Source organism: Ranitomeya imitator, chromosome 3 (genome assembly GCF_032444005.1).
Source record: "Ranitomeya imitator isolate aRanImi1 chromosome 3, aRanImi1.pri, whole genome shotgun sequence".
NCBI lineage: Eukaryota > Metazoa > Chordata > Amphibia > Anura > Dendrobatidae > Ranitomeya > Ranitomeya imitator.
The window spans coordinates 67936750-67953344 of NC_091284.1; the positions used below are offsets into that span (position 1 = coordinate 67936750).

The 16595-nt window shown below is 46.4% G+C and overlaps 1 protein-coding gene across 2 annotated transcripts in view; it reads right to left on the reverse strand.

Annotated features, from left to right (window-relative positions):
• Positions 1-16595, reverse strand: part of GBE1 (1,4-alpha-glucan branching enzyme 1) — a 226023-nt gene that overhangs the window by 145253 nt on the left and 64175 nt on the right. For both annotated transcript variants that reach the window (XM_069760970.1, XM_069760971.1), the window contains exon 4: positions 12393-12508. In XM_069760970.1, coding sequence (XP_069617071.1) covers positions 12393-12508 — 116 coding nt within the window. The remainder of the gene's footprint in view (positions 1-12392; positions 12509-16595) is intronic.

Here is a 16595-nt window from a genome sequence, read left to right on the forward strand (position 1 = left end):
TGATGTCATCAATGCATAAGGGATGGTTGATAGTGCTTCCAATCTTGAACTTGTATCCATATCCAGACTCTGTAAATTATCTGACTGAGGGGTTTCAAGCCTATGCACAACAGCAATGGGGACAGTGCATCACCTTGGTATATGCTGCATTTGATGGTCACTTGAGATATTTGTCTTGAATTGACTTCCGATGTTATTCTCCATAGCCCCATTGAGCTTCTGAGGAAGGTCCTTAATTTCCTGTTGACATTGTCAAGAACCAACCATTCACAGATCCATGCGTGTGGCATTGAGTCATAGGCTTTACTGTAGTCAATCCAGGCTGTGCTGAGACCAACTTCAGTGCGCATATTTATAATATGCTATATTATAAATATATATATTCTCCATGTTACCTAATAAGGAAAGTACTTCGGTTATGCAAATAGGCGCATAAGATCGACTATAGAGTCAAGCTACTACTCTACACAACCATTAAAGGGGTTGTACATTTAAAAATAAAAACATCAAGTATCAGTCATTTTGATTTTTATTTCATGAAACAATAGGACACATGAAAATAAGAAGCTTTTGCAAAACAGCTTTGTCTCCTGGAGTGATCTTTAACCCTTTTCCCCATCTAAGGCTACTTTCACACTTGCGTCGTTTGCTGTATGTCGCAATGCGTCGTTTTGGAGAAAAAACGCATCCTGAAAACCTGCCCGCAGGATGCATTTTTCTCCATAGCCTTGCATTAGCGATGCATTGCAACGTATGGCCACATGTCGCATCCGTCGTGCGACGGATGCGTCGTGTTTTGGTGGACCGTCGGCACAAAAAAAATGTTACATGTAACTTTTTTTGTGCCTCGCATCCGCCATTTTTTACCGCGCATGCGCGGCTGAAACTCCGCCCCCTCCTCCCCGGACTGCAGAATGGGCAGCGGATGCGTTGAAAAACTGCATCAGTCTCCCACGTCGGGGCACAAATTTCACAACGTGCGTCGGCCCGACGCATAGCGATGCGCCCGTACCAACACAAGTGTGAAAATAGCCTTAGACATATAGCTACGTCTAATGTGGGCTCCCCGTTTGGTGCAGGCTCCGGCGGAAAGCCCGCAAACTTTTCTGGCACATTACAGCTGATTATAACAGCTCACATGTGCCTTTAACAGCTGCGGGTGCAATCGTGATTGACCCGTGGCTGTTAACATGTTAATCTCTGACAGCAGCATTTAACATGCTCGAGCAGGAAGCGCGCCATTAATCCCACCCATGTCACATAACAGCAGGTCACCGATGCGCTGACATGACAACCCGGTGCTTAGAGCAGACCCCTGTGGTTGTCATTGCCAGATAACTATTATAGCAGCCCAGCGGACAGCGCTCATAGCAAGTGAGCATTTTAGCTATATCAATCGGAAGACTTTTAGCACAAGCAATCGGAAGACTATGGAAGTAAAAAAAAAAAGGTTTAAAAAAAAAAAAATTAAGAAAAAGTTCAAAACACACCTTAATTTGCACAATTCAAAATATAGAAAAAAAAATACAAATATTTGGTATCGAGGCAATCAGAATCGCCCATCCTAGCATCATATAAAAATAAATAATCTGATCGGTAAAACGTAATGAGAAAAAATGAAAAATTCAGAAAGCCAGAATTACGCCTTTGTTGGCCACCACAACATTAAATTAAAATGCAATAACATGGCAATCAACAGATCGTAGCTACACCAAAATGGTATCACTAAAAAGAGTCAGTTCAGCGCGCAAAAAATAAGCCTTTACCCAGCCCCAGATCACGAACGATGGAGACGCTATGGGTCTCCAAAAATGGCAACTTTTTGGGGGGGATTTTTTTCACCATTTAAATAAAAGTAGGAATTAGCCCTACCGGTAATAGTGTTTCCAGGAGTCCATCATGACAGCACCACCAGGAGGTTGTCCTTTGTATCCTTGATAGGTACAGGAACACAGAAGAGGTTAAATAGCCCCTCCCCACCTCCACCCTTCAGTGATTTTCCCAAGTACCACACCAGGATGGATGCAACACTATTTTATTGAACTTCCTCTATACACAAGTTTACATCACATAGACAGGAAACTCAAGGGAGGGTATATAAGGGGTGCTGTCATGATGGACTCCTGGAAACACTATTACCAGTAGGACTAATTCCTACTTTCCAGGACATCCCTCCTGACAGCACCACCAGGAGAAATACCAAATAACTCCTATTTTAGGGTGGGATTACAGCTTAGACGACTTTCCTCCCGAACATAGTTTGTTGGTTTGCTATAACGTCCAACTTATAATGCTTACAAAAGGTATTTGATTTAGCCCAAGTTGCAGCTCTGCAGATCTGGTCCATAGAAGCCCCAGCACTCTCTGCCCATGAAGCCGAGATTGCTCTCAGTGAGTGCGCTTTGAGGCTTTCTGGTGGGGTTCTCCCTGCCGAGATATAGGCTGCACTAATAGTGGACTTAATCCATCTAGCTAGTGTAGCTTTGGATGCCTTCTTCCCTCTGTTTGTTCTGGTCATCTGGATGAAGAGGTTAGAGTCTATTCTCCAACTGTTTGTGATTTATAAGTAGTGGAGTATTGTTCTTTTAACATCCAATGCATGAAGAAAACGCTCCTTCTCATTACTGTAGTTTTGGCAAAAGGTAGGTAGAACGATCTCTTGACTTCTATGGAAGTCAGAAACCACTTTAGGAAGAAAGGTGGGATCCAGTCTTAGGATGATGCAGTCATCTTGAATGTTCAGATATGGGTCTTTTATGGAGAAGGATTGAATCTCACCGATAGATCTCGCTGATGTTATTGCCACTAAGAAGAGGGCTTTAAGGGTTACTGCTCTTAAGTCTGCTTGATTTAGTGGTTCGCATGGTTCTTTACAAAGTTCATTCAAAACTAGGCTGAGCTCCTAGGGAGGTACTGAACTGCGTATTCTTGGCCTAAGCCGTTGGGTGGCTTTAATAAATCTCATTACCCAGGGATGACTGGCTAACTGGAAGTCATAAAAAGAACTGAGAGCTGAAATTTGCACTTTTAACGTACTAGGTCTTAATCCTTTATCAAAGCCTGACTGAAGAAAGTCTAGGATTCTAGGAATATCTGGGCCCTCAGAGACTGATACAGGAGTTGTACTTTGCAAACAGAACGTCTTTCATATTTTCCTGTATATTGCGGAAGTCACCGGCTTTCTGCTGTTTTGGATGGTAGAAATGACTGGTTCTGAAAGACCCTTTGACCTCAGGATCTCTTTTTCAGGATCCAAGCTGCTAATTGTAGCAGAACCGGGTTTTGATGAACTAGAGGGCCTTGAAATAAAAGGTCCGATCTTGCTTTTAGATTGACTGACTCTTCTAGGGACATCCATTTCAGTAGGGGGAACCAGCTCCTTTTGGGCCAGTATGGTACAATTAAGATTACTGCCGCTTGGCTCTCCTGGATCTTCCTCAATACTCTCGGTATTCGAGCCAATGGTGGAAAAGCATAAGCCAGATTCATGTCCCAATTCTGGGCCAGGGCGTCTATCCTCGACGGCCTGTCTCCTGGATTTAGAGAGAAGAACCTCTTCCAGGAAGTCCCTTCTGACAGCACCACCAGGAGGTTGTCCTTCGTATTCTTGATAGGGACAGGAACACAGAAGAGGTTAAATAGCCCCACCCACCTCCCCCCATATTTTTCATTTTCATAAGGAAAACATGAGAAATTACTCAACAAATTGTATGGTGCAATTTCTCTCGAGTACGCAGATACCCCATATGTGGGGGAATACTAATTTTGAAGCACAGTGCAAAGTCCAGAAGGAAAGAGGCCTCATATTGGAGTTCAGATTTTATTCGAATAGTTTGAGCGTGCCATGTCATGAGGTGCCAGAACAAAACAAAAAAACAAAAAAAAAAACACCTACCTGTGAACTCATTGTACAAACTACACTCCCCAATGAATTCCTCTAAGGGTGCAGGGATCATATTGACACTACATGTGCCTCACAGAAGAACAAATTACATTTTTACCACTAAAATGTTGTTTTAGCCCCAAGTTTTACATTTTTCTAAGGGCTAAGAGGATTTTTTTTTTTTTTTTTTACAACAAACGGAGTTCCATTTTTTTCCTGAGTGTGCCAATACCCTACAAGTACCGTATATACTCGAGTATAAGCCGAGATTTTCAGCCCATTTTTTTGGGCTGAAAGTCCCCCTCTCGGCTTATACTCGAGTCATATACCCGGGTGTCAGCAGGGGAGGGAGAGCGGGGGCCGTGTAATCATACTTACCTGCTCCCAGCGCGGTCCCTGCAGTCCCTGGCTTCTCCGGCGCTGCAGATTCTTCCTGCACTGAGCGGTCACATGGCACCGCTCATTACAGAAATGAATAGGCAGCTCCACCCCCATAGGGGAGGAGCCGCATATTCATTGCTGTAAATGATCGGTGCCATGTGACCGCTCAATTACAGGAAGAAGCTGCAGCGCCGGAGAAGCCAGGGACTGCAGGGACCGTGCCACAGCAGGTAAGGGGAGCGCAGCGCTATAATTACCTGCTCCATGCTCCGGCTCCGTCTGCAGCGTCCTCTAGCAGTGACGCTCAGGTTAGAGGGCGCTGTGACGTAGTCAGTGGCGCCCTCTGCTGAGCGTCAGTGCTGGAGACGGAGCCGCACGAGGAGCAGGTAATTATTGAAAGCGCCGGCGTCCTGAGAAGAGAGGTGAGTATGTGATTTTTTTTTTTTTTTTATGGCAGCACCAGCAGCATTATAAGGAGCACCTATGGGGCCATAAAGGTGCAGAGCATATAAGGGGCACAGCATTATAAGGAGCACCTATGGGGCCATAAAGGTGCAGAGCATATATGGGGCACAGCATTATAAGGAGCACCTATGGGGCCATAAAGGTGCAGAGCATATATGGGGCACAGCATTATAAGGAGCACCTATGGGGCCATAAAGGTGCAGAGCATATATGGGGCACAGCATTATAAGGAGCACCTATGGGGCCATAAAGGTGCAGCGCATATATGGGGCAGAGCATATATGGGGCACAGCATTATAAGGAGCACCTATGGGGCCATAAAGGTGCAGAGCATATATGGGGCACAGCATTATAAGGAGCACCTATGGGGCCATAAAGGTGCAGAGCATATATGGGGCACAGCATTATAAGGAGCACCTATGGGGCCATAAAGGTGCAGAGCATATAAGGGGCACAGCATTATAAGGAGCACCTATGGGGCCATAAAGGTGCAGAGCATAAATGGGGCACAGCATTATAAGGAGCACCTATGGGGCCATAAAGGTGCAGAGCATATATGGGGCACAGCATTATAAGGAGCATCTATGGGGCCATAAAGGTGCAGAGCATATATGGGGCACAGCATTATAAGGAGCATCTATGGGGCCATAAAGGTGCAGAGCATAAATGGGGCACAGCATTATAAGGAGCACCTATGGGGCCATAAAGGTGCAGAGCATATATGGGGCACAGCATTATAAGGAGCATCTATGGGGCCATAAAGGTGCAGAGCATATATGGGGCACAGCATTATAAGGAGCACCTATGGGGCCATAAAGGTGCAGAGCATATATGGGGCACAGCATTATAAGGAGCACCTATGGGGCCATAAAGGTGCAGAGCATATATGGGGCACAGCATTATAAGGAGCACCTATGGGGCCATAAAGGTGCAGAGCATATATGGGGCACAGCATTATAAGGAGCATTTATGGGGCCATAATCAAAGGTGCAGAGCATATATGGCACAGCATTATAAGGAGCATCTATGGGGCCATAATCAACGGTGCAGAGCATTCTATATAGCACAGTTGTATATGGAGCATCTATGGGGCAATAATGAACGGTATGGAGCATCTATTTTTATTTTTGAAATTCACTGGTAAATGCTGCATTTTCTACCCTAGGCTTATACTCGAGTCAATAAGTTTTCCCAGTTTTTTGTGGCAAAATTAGGGGGGTCGGCTTATACTCGGGTCGGCTTATACTCGAGTATATACGGTAATTAGGAAATATTTTCCAGGTACAGTGCAAAGCTCAGAAGGAAAGGAGCGCCAGATTTTACTGTTATGGTTTGCAGGTGCCATGACTCACTGTGAGAGCCCATGAGGTGCCAGAACAGCCGAACCCTCCATAAGTGACCCCATTTAACAAACTACACCTCTCAATGAATTCATTTAGGGGTGCAGTGATCATATTGACACCACAGGTGTGTCACAGAATTTTATACTAATGGGCAGTGAATAAAAAATAACTACCGTATATACTCGAGTATAAGCCGACCCGAGTATAAGCCGACCCCCCTAATTTTGCCACAAAAAACTGGGAAAACTTATTGACTCGAGTATAAGCCTAGGGTAGAAATGCAGCATTTACCGGTGAATTTCAAAAATAAAAATAGATCATTATTTCCCCATAGCTGTGCCATATAGTGCTCTGCACCGTTCATATTTCCCCATAGGTGTGAACCATATAGTGCTCTGCACCGTTCATTGTGCCCCCTAGCTGTGCCATATACGGTGCTCTGCACCGTTCACTGTGCCCCATAGCTGTGCCATATACGGTGCTCTGCACCGTTCACTGTGCCCCATACATAGCTGTGCTGTGCCATATACGGTGCTCTGCACCGTTCACTGTGCCCCATAGCTGTGCTGTGCCATATACGGTGCTCTGCACCGTTCACTGTGCCCCATAGCTGTGCCATATACGGTGCTCTGCACCGTTCACTGTGCCCCATACATAGCTGTGCTGTGCCATATACGGTGCTCTGCACCGTTCACTGTGCCCCATAGCTGTGCTGTGTCATATACGGTGATCTGCACCGTTCACTGTGCCCCATAGCTGTGCTGTGCCATATACGGTGCTCTGCACCGTTCACTGTGCCCCATAGCTGTGCTGTGCCATATACGGTGCTCTGCACCGTTCACTGTGCCCCATAGCTGGGCTGTGCCATATACGGTGCTCTGCACCGTTCACTGTGCCCCATACATAGCTGTGCTGTGCCATATACGGTGCTCTGCACCGTTCACTGTGCCCCATAGCTGTGCTGTGCCATATACGGTGCTCTGCACCGTTCACTGTGCCCCATAGCTGTGCCATATACGGTGCTCTGCACCGTTCACTGTGCCCCATACATAGCTGTGCTGTGCCATATACGGTGCTCTGCACCGTTCACTGTGCCCCATAGATGTTCCACATAAATTTGTGCCGCCGCTGCCGCAATAAAGAAAAAAAAACACATACTCACCTCCCTTGATTGCAGCTCCCGGCGTTTCGTTCCGGCGCCTCCATCTTCCCGGCGTCTCCGCTCTGACTGATCAGGCAGAGGGCGCCGCGCACACTATATGCATCATCGCGCCCTCTGCCTGAACAGTCAGAGAGCAGAGACGCCGGGAAGATGGAGGCGCCGGCCGGGAAGATGGAGCGGCGCCCGGCGGCTGGAACGAGGACAGGTGAATATGCTATACTCACCTAGTCCTGGCGATCCTCGCGCTGTCCCTCTGCCTGGTCTTCGGTGCCGCAGCTTCTTTCTCTATCAGCGGTCACCGGCACCGCTGATTAGAGAAATGAATAAGCGGCTCCGCCCCTATGGGAGGTGGAGCCGCTTATTCATTTCTGTAATGAGCGGTCCCACGTGACCGCTGAAGAGAGGAAGAAACTGCAGCGCCGAAGCCCGTGGGACGGCAGGGACAGCGCGAGGATCGCTGGGACTAGGTAAGTATACCCCAGCGCCCTCACCCCCTCACCCGCCGACCCCACCGCTACCGTGACTCGAGTATAAGCCGAGGGGGGCACTTTCAGCCCAAAAATTTGGGCTGAAAATCTCGGCTTATACTCGAGTATATACGGTACATTTTTACCACCAAAATTTTGTTTTAGCATCAGATTTTACATTTTCACACAAGAAGTGGGTAGAAATGGCAGCTTAGTTTGTCCAACAATTTCTACTGAACGTGTCAATACCAGATATTCCTACTTAGCCATACGGAAAGACTGGGGAGGAACGGAGCGCTATTCGCCTCCTGGAGCGCAGATTTTACTAGAACAGTTTGCGGACTCCATATACAGAGCTGCTAGTTGATAGAAGAGCAGAATCTCCACCTCAAGTGTCCCCATTTTCGAAATTATACCCCTTTAGGAATTTATCTACAGGTGTAGTGACGATTTTGACTCCATGGGTGTTTTCCAGAAACAAGCAGCAATGATTGTTGCCGAATGAAAATTGCAAACTGCCATAGTAGTGACCAGTACGTTGCAGTCACAAGTACGTTATGCCCAGCTCATGCTTCTGGGGACAAACACCCCTAAGTTAGGCAGGCTCTCATCGCTTCAGAAATGCCAAACATGTGGATGCTGTATGTGGTTTAGGTACACTGTGGGGCTCAGAAAAGAAAGGGGCCTTTGGATTTGGTAGCGGAGGATTTGCTGAATTTCTTTGGGTGGGCGAGGAGCCATTTCGCTTTTCCAGAGCCTTTGTGCTACCGGTGACACGGAAGCCCCTATATTTCCATTAACAGATGACAGACCTGAGTGGGAACTTGCTTTTTTGTGGATTGAGTTGAAGCTTTTATTGGGAACTGTTTACATAACGTTTGGGATCAGGATTTATCCAGTGCTCTATGCTGAGCACTTACCTTGGGGTTTCCATCTAAAAATCGCTGAGTGACGTGATTCAGATGACACCCCCGAGTGATCCATTCACTATAATGAGGCAGCAGAGTTACTCTGGGGTCTGTCTAGCCTCTGTTCAGCTTTTTCCTGCTTTTCAGAGGTGCACAAAACAGTGGCGGACTGTGCTTTTATGCAAGCTTAAAAAGACTGTATCCCCTGGATCACAGGTCCTATGGCATCCATAGTGCTCCTAATAAGCCTCATTATAGGGAATTTTCCTTTGGGGGTTCTGTCTGAATCACGTTTCTCAGATTTACACGGAAATACACATGTATTGCAATGTACGAGACCTGCCAGTTTTACACAGTCAGATCGTAATAATAATAATAATCTTTATTTTTATATAGTGCTAACATATTCCGCAGCGCTTTACATTTTGCACACATTATCATCACTGTCCCCGATAGGGCTCACAATCTAAATTCCCTATCAGTATGTCTTTGGAATGTGGGAGGAAACCGGAGTGCCCGGAGGAAACCCACGCAAACACGGAGAGAACATACAAACTCTTTGCAGATGTTGTCCTTCTGTTAGATCCAGCCAGCAACTGAGTCTAAGGGTACCGTCACACTCAGCGACGTTGCAGCGATATAGACAACGAGCCGGCCTAAACTAGATCGCTGGAGTGTCGCTGTTTAGGTCGCTGTAGAGACGTCAAACACAGCAACTCCAGAACGATGCAGGCGCGATCCAGTGACGTAACGGCGATTCACTTCTCATTCTCGCTGGTTGTTAGCTCCATGTCAAACAGCCGGAGTGTACCGATCCGACACACATCTAGGGGCCCTATGCTCGTTGCTGGCTTCTTTGCTTTTGATGTCAAACATGACGATACACGCCGACCTGGCGACGAAATAAAGTTCTGGACTTCTAGCTCCGACCAGCGATGGCACAGCGGGATCACTGCTGCGTGTCAAACACAACGAGATCGCTATCCAGGACGCTGCAACGTCACGGATTGTTGGCGTTCTCTTTGCAAAGTTGCTGAGTGTGACGGTACCTTAACAGGCCACTGTAGTTGACAGACTCCAAGGTCATCACGTGACCTTCGGCTGCCATGACCACGCTCTGATCCCCCGTGATGTGATCACATATCATCATGGGGTTCGTCGGAGAGGCGAGTAAAGCAGTGGTCTCCCTCTGCCATCTTCTAAATGCTGCGATCACGGCATCTTGCAGATAGCAAAGGGTTAACATCATTGGGCCCTGATCCAATGAGGTCACTTGTCAGAACTACCACTCTGCACCGGAATCGCAGTACTGCAAGACTACCGACCATAGACAAACGTCGGCGCTGCACAGAACCCAGCAAGCACCGATGTTTATCTAAAGTGAGAAGTCGGGAAGCGGTCAATAAATCAGGCACATCTGACAAGCAGCGGTCGCCACATCACAAATCTACCTTAAAGGGAATCTGTCACCACCAAAATCGAGGGTGAGGTAAGCCCACCGGCATCAGGGGCTTATCTACAGCATCCTGTAATGCTGTAGATAAGCCCCCGATGTATCCTAAAAGATGAGAAAAAGAGGTTAGATACTCACCCAGGGGCGGTCCCGTTGCTGGTCCGGCGCCTCCTATCTTCATCAGATTACATCCTCTTCTTGTCTTCAGGCTGTGGCTCCGGTGCAGGCGTACTTTGTCTGCCCTGTTGAGGGCAAAGCAAAGTACTGCAGTGTGCAGGCACCGGGCCTCTCTGACCTTTCCCGGCGCCTGCGCACTGCAGTACTTTGCTCAGCCCTCAACAGGGCAGACAAAGTACGCCTGCATCGGAGCCGCAGCGTGAAGACCAGAAGAGGACGTCATCCTATGAAGATAGGAGGCGCCGGACCCGGACCGCGATGCCCATCAGATCGGACGGCCCGCCCAGGTGAGTATAATCTAGCCTTTTTCTCATCTTTTAGGTAACATTGGGGGCTTATCTACAGCATTACAGAATGCTGTAGATAAGCCCCTGATGCCGGTGAGCTTAGCTCGCCATTGATTTTGGGGTGACAGATTCCCTTTAAGTCCCTGACTGGAGTAAGATTTTTGGGCTAAGGAAAGCCACAGCTCACCATGAAAGAGACAAGCTGTGGTGTCATGCCTTCGCCACGTCCCAGATCCACTCATGTTGGTAGACCTGGTAGAAACTGGTATGAAAAATAAAAAGTTGCGTAATTTTGAGACTTTTCAAAACAATTTACTCCTGAATTCTGTTGACATTCTATGATTATTCGCAGCTATTGTCTGTAAAAAGGTTTCACTTGTTTAACCTTCGTCAGGCTGCATAATTTTACAACGTTAACAGGCTGCAGAGGTACAATTGTACAATTGGCCAATATATTCTGGACCAAAACTGTAGAGATGTCACAAAATTTCAGCCCTCTACGGCTTTTCGAAAAAAAGAGTTATTGCAATTTTAAAAACGGAATAGTTACAATTGTACCTACTCAGCCGGACGAAGGTTAAGAACCCGATCAAAAGGATCCCCACCAATTTCGAGAATGGAATTTCGAGTGTGGTCTAATAATTTCACAAATCCACAGACGAATTGCTGAGTTTGATCCATGACATGTTGTTATTCATTCTCCAAATTCTCAATTCTTTCCTCCTATCTACATAGAATCTTATCAGCACTAACTGCCATCTTCTATCTCAGTTTTGGGAACATCAGTCTTCACTGAAAACAGATTTTAGCCGAGAATTGAAAATTTTGAAAAAGAATGATTAGTCCAGGAGGAGAAAGAAGCACATTTCTCTGCTAACGTATGTTACAAAGCTGCTTATAGTCTTATGAAATTAACAACAACAGTTACTATTTAAATGTCTATTGCCCTTATGAAATAAGGAAATATGATCGCACTTGTTGGGGTATCTCCTTACTTTGGGCAAGTTCCTGTAATTTAGTAGGTGCACACCATAGAACATTGGGCCATTGTGTGCCTTCTGATTATCAGATATTATCAGATATCCTGCTATAATGTTAAGTAGTACTTCAGATACTAAATTACCCAATTTATATCACTGTGGTTGTTCGCATTGACTGGTTTAACGCACTGTGCATTTGTGTGGTTTTTCTTTTTTTTACGCATTCCTGGAAGGTTTATATTTATCTTACATACAATACAAATAATTGTTTGCAAACTTTTTAGAAATTACTTCGGCTTAATAATTTTGCAATTTCAAAAATAGAAAATGTGTTATGTTATCGTTAACAATATCTGGAATTGCTTTTATTCTCCACAAAAATTGGGTCCGTAATTAGGAGAACAAATGCCGAATACAACTCCTGGTTCGAAAGCAGCAATTTATAGAGACTGTATTTGCACATTGATTTCTAAAGGAAACGTAAAATAGTAAAGATTACTACATTTTCTTCCTACAGGGCAGGAAAGTCATTACGATGAATTGCAATTTCGGCATTCATACATAAGCTACCTACATACTTTTTGGAAGAGTTCAACTAATCAAGGTAGCAAACTGTGTAGAACTTATAATTGGTTGGCGCATAAAATGATCTTCAAAAGAGATTCAAACAATTACCAAAAGCTCCACCATCAGGAGACCAAGTTAGAAAAAAGTCAAACTAAAAAACAGTTCTCTGGAAACAAACAAAAAAAAAGCTGTAATCAATGGTTGATAGACTCCAGACACAAAAATAACTATAAAGTTCACCAAATTGTTTACCTGCTGAAATGACCTGTGGAAGTAAAGCGACAAAATAAAAATATTTAAAATAGAACAATGAATGTACCTTTATTTTGGAACCATGATGCACAATGGGCGACTTGTCTTCCTTCGGTGGAATGTACAATTCCCATTTCCCAAAATCCATCTTCTTATATGGATGTGAAAAGGGATTCCAGTCATCTAAAATGAAAGAATAGTTCCTGAATTTGGAGGTATATTATTCATATATTTAATGGTTTGGCAGTCCCTCAAAAATTCCTTGTTAATCTTAAAGAGGTTGTCCTTCGGATAGGTCATCAATGTCTGCTTGGTCGGGGTCTGCCTACATCCATTATTAATAATATTCCCTTGTGGGTTTCCTCTACAAAAGGTCAAAAATAATGTCAAAATGGAAGTGTGAATGTAGCCTGACCTGTGCATGCGCAGAAAAAAAAAATCGATTACACTGCCCAGATCAACGCCTAAAACTGGCCTTTATTGCACTAAATCATTAGAGTATCGGGGATGAACAACAACATCAGATTTTTTGCTTCCTATCTTCATCTTTATATGATATTAAAAAATGATGGCTATACAGCAGGACTGGGGAACGTCCAGCCCGCAGCCAATTTGCCCGTTATTGGCCCTTTAATTCTGTAGAGGTGTGCACGGATGGCCACTCTGTGGCCCGGCACCACCCCCATCACTCATTCAACTTATCGGCATCAGACTCTGATAGAGTTGAAAGCAGTGATGGAGGACAGAGTGTCAGATGTTCCCTCTCCTATCACTCCCTCTCTGCTTGTGACTAATCTGCCACGTGATGACGTCATGTCACCGCGCTGTACCAGCAGGGGAGCCAATGAGACCGGAGCAGAGCCAGGAGCAGCGTGGATAACAAGGAGGAGGGGGTGAGTAATGTGTGTGCGAATGTGTTTGCAAATGTGTCTTGACTATACTGTGTATTGGGGGAGCTGCGCCTGCAGTATATTGTGTGTTGGTGAGGAGCTGCACTTTACTGTGTGTTGGGGGGAGCTGCACTATACTGTGTGTTGGGGGGAGCTGCACTATACTGTGTGTTGGGGGGAGCTACACTTTAATGTGTGTTGGGGGGAGCTACACTTTAATGTGTGTTGGGGGGAGCTACGCTATAATGTGTGTTGGGGGGAGCTACGCTATACTGTGTGTTGGGGGGAGCTACGCTATACTGTGTGCTGGGGGAGCTGCGCTATACTGTTTGGGGGAGCTGCGCTATACTGTGTGTTGGGGGGAGCTGCCCTGTACTTTGTGTTGGGGAGCTGAACTGTACTGTGCGTGGGGGAGTTGTGCCTGCATTATACTGTGTGTGGGGGGAGCTGCATTATTATGTGTGTGGGGGAGCTGCACTATACTGTGTGTGGGGGGGGAGCTACACTATACTGTGTGGGGAGGCTGCACTATACTGCGTGTGGGGGGAGCTGCACTATACTGTGTGTGGGGGGAGCTGCACTATATTCTGGGGGGCTGCACTATACTGTGTGTGGGGGAAGCTACACTATATTCTGGGGGGCTGCACTATACTGTGTGTGGGGGAAGCTGAACTATACTGTGTGTTGGGGGGAGCTACACTATACTGTGTGTTGGGGGGAGCTACGCTATACTGTGTGTTGGGGGAGCTATGCTATACTGTGTGCTGGGGGAGCTGCGCTATACTGTGTTTGGGGGAGCTGCGCTATACTGTGTGTTGGGGGGAGCTGCCCTGTACTTTGTGTTGGGGAGCTGAACTGTACTGTGCGTGGGGGAGTTGTGCTTGCATTATACTGTGTGTGGGGGGAGCTGCATTATTCTGTGTGTGGGGGAGCTGCACTATACTGTGTGTGGGGGGAGCTGCACTTTACTGTGTGGGGGGAGCTGCACTATACTGTGTGGGGGGAGCTACACTATACTGTGTGGGGAGGCTGCACTATACTGCGTGTGGGGGGAGCTGCACTATACTGTGTGTGGGGGGAGCTGCACTATACTGTGTGGGGGGGAGCTGCACTATACTGTGTGGGGGGCTGCACTATACTGTGTGGGGGGGAGCTGCACTTTACTGTGTGGGGAGGCTGCACTATACTGTGTGTGGGGGGAGCTGCACTATACTCTGGGGGGGCTGCACTATACTGTGTGTGGGGGGAGCTGCACTATACTGTGTGTGGGGGAGAGCTGCACTATACTGTGTGTGGGGGGAGTTGCACTATACTGTGTGTTGGGGGGAGTTGCACTATACTGTGTGTTGGGGGAGCTACACTATACTGTGTGTTGGGGGGAGTTGCACTATACTGTGTGTTGGGGGAGCTACACTATACTGTGTGTTGGGGGGAGCTGCACTATACTGTGTGTGGGGGAGCTGCACTATACTGTGTGTGGGGGAGCTGCACTATACTGTGTGGGGGGGAGCTGCACTATACTGTGTGTGGGGGGAGCTGCACTATACTGTGTGGGGGGGAGCTGCACTATACTGTGTGTGGGGGGAGCTGCACTATACTGTGTGTGGGGGGAGCTGCACTATACTGTGTGTGGGGGGAGCTGCACTATACTGTGTGTGGGGGGAGCTGCACTATACTGTGTGTTGGGGGAGCTGCACTATACTGTGTGTTGGGGGAGCTGCACTATACTGTGTGTGGGGGAGCTGCACTATACTGTGTGGGGGGGAGCTGCACTATACTGTGTGTTGGGGGAGCTGCACTATACTGTGTGTTGGGGGAGCTGCACTATACTGTGTGTGGGGGGAGCTGCACTATACTGTGTGTGGGGGGAGCTGCACTATACTGTGTGGGGGGAGCTGCACTATACTGTGTGGGGGGAGCTGCACTATACTGTGTGTGTGGGGAGCTGCACTATACTGTGTGGGGGGAGCTGCACTATACTGTGTGTGGGGGAGCTGCACTATACTGTGTGTGGGGGGGCTGCACTATGCTCTGTGGGGGGGCTGCACTATACTGTGTGGGGGGCTGCACTATACTGTGTGTGGGGGGAGCTGCACTATACTGTGTGTGGGGGAGCTGCACTATACTGTGTGTGTGGGGGGGGAGCTGCACCAGCATTATACTGTGTTGCGGGAGCTGCAATTTATTTAAATATTTGAATCAATATAGTTAATTTTTAAGCTAATATTTCTAAACGGTCCCAGAATGCTATTATAAAATTCAAAATGGCCCTAGGCAGAAAGAAGGTTCCCTACCCCTGCTATACAGGAAAGGACTTTGCAATATTTACTAAAATAATCACATCAGTAATGCTGATGGATCATCTTTAGAGACTCAAAAGAAAACTGCAAGTACATTAAAAAGGAATTTTATTTTATACTACCCCACCGGAGAACAACATGATATAGACAGAGACCCTGATTCCAGCTATGTGTCACTTCCTTCACTGGTTGCTGTTGCTTAAATTACATTTGTATATGTGCTGCAGATCTACCAGTTTTTTGAATGCGGAGCTCTGTAACCATGCCCACACCTCTGATTGGCAGCTTTCTGTGCACACTCTGCATAGGCAGAAAGCTGCCAGTCAGTAGTGAGGTGAAATTATAAATGGCTCATGAACAAGGAGACTACATGGCAGCAGGTTTACTAGTCCTCTATTCAATCTCCTGCGGCTAAAACTGTAATTTTATAAAACTTACAAAAACAAAACATTCCTAGGAGTCTGGAAAGCGAAGATATGAGGAGCTGTCAGCAAATGATGGAAATTGTAGACAACCAGCACAAGTTCTTGGCGGCCAGCAAATTATTTATCTTTCTTGCATGTTTTTCTTTTTGTTTAAATGAGTTAAACGGGTCTTCCACTTCTGTAATATTGATGAGCCATTGTTAGGAAAGATTATATCAGATCGTGGGGGTCGGACACCTGGACCCCCATGTGATTTGGAGCGGATCCGCCACTGTGACAATGCCATGGTGTTTTGCTCCTTACACAGTTCATATTCAGCCACTGTTGAAGGCGATGGCAGCTGACCATGGGGGTGTCAGATGTGGGGTCCCCAGTGGTCTGATATTGAGGAGCTATGCTAATGGCAGGTCATCAACAGCATATCTAAGCATAACCCTAAGAAGAGGTCATTAATACCGTACTAGCGGAAAGCCCCTGCCAAGGCGTGATGTCATCTAATTAGTGGGATTTATGCATTTTTATATTAGTAGTTCTGTCTTTTTTTTATCAATATCTACAATTAAGGCTATGTTAACAAATTGCGGTTTTTTGCTGCTTTTTTTATGCAAAAGCTATTTCAAAAATCTCAGGCATCCATTTTTTTTTTTCAACCGAT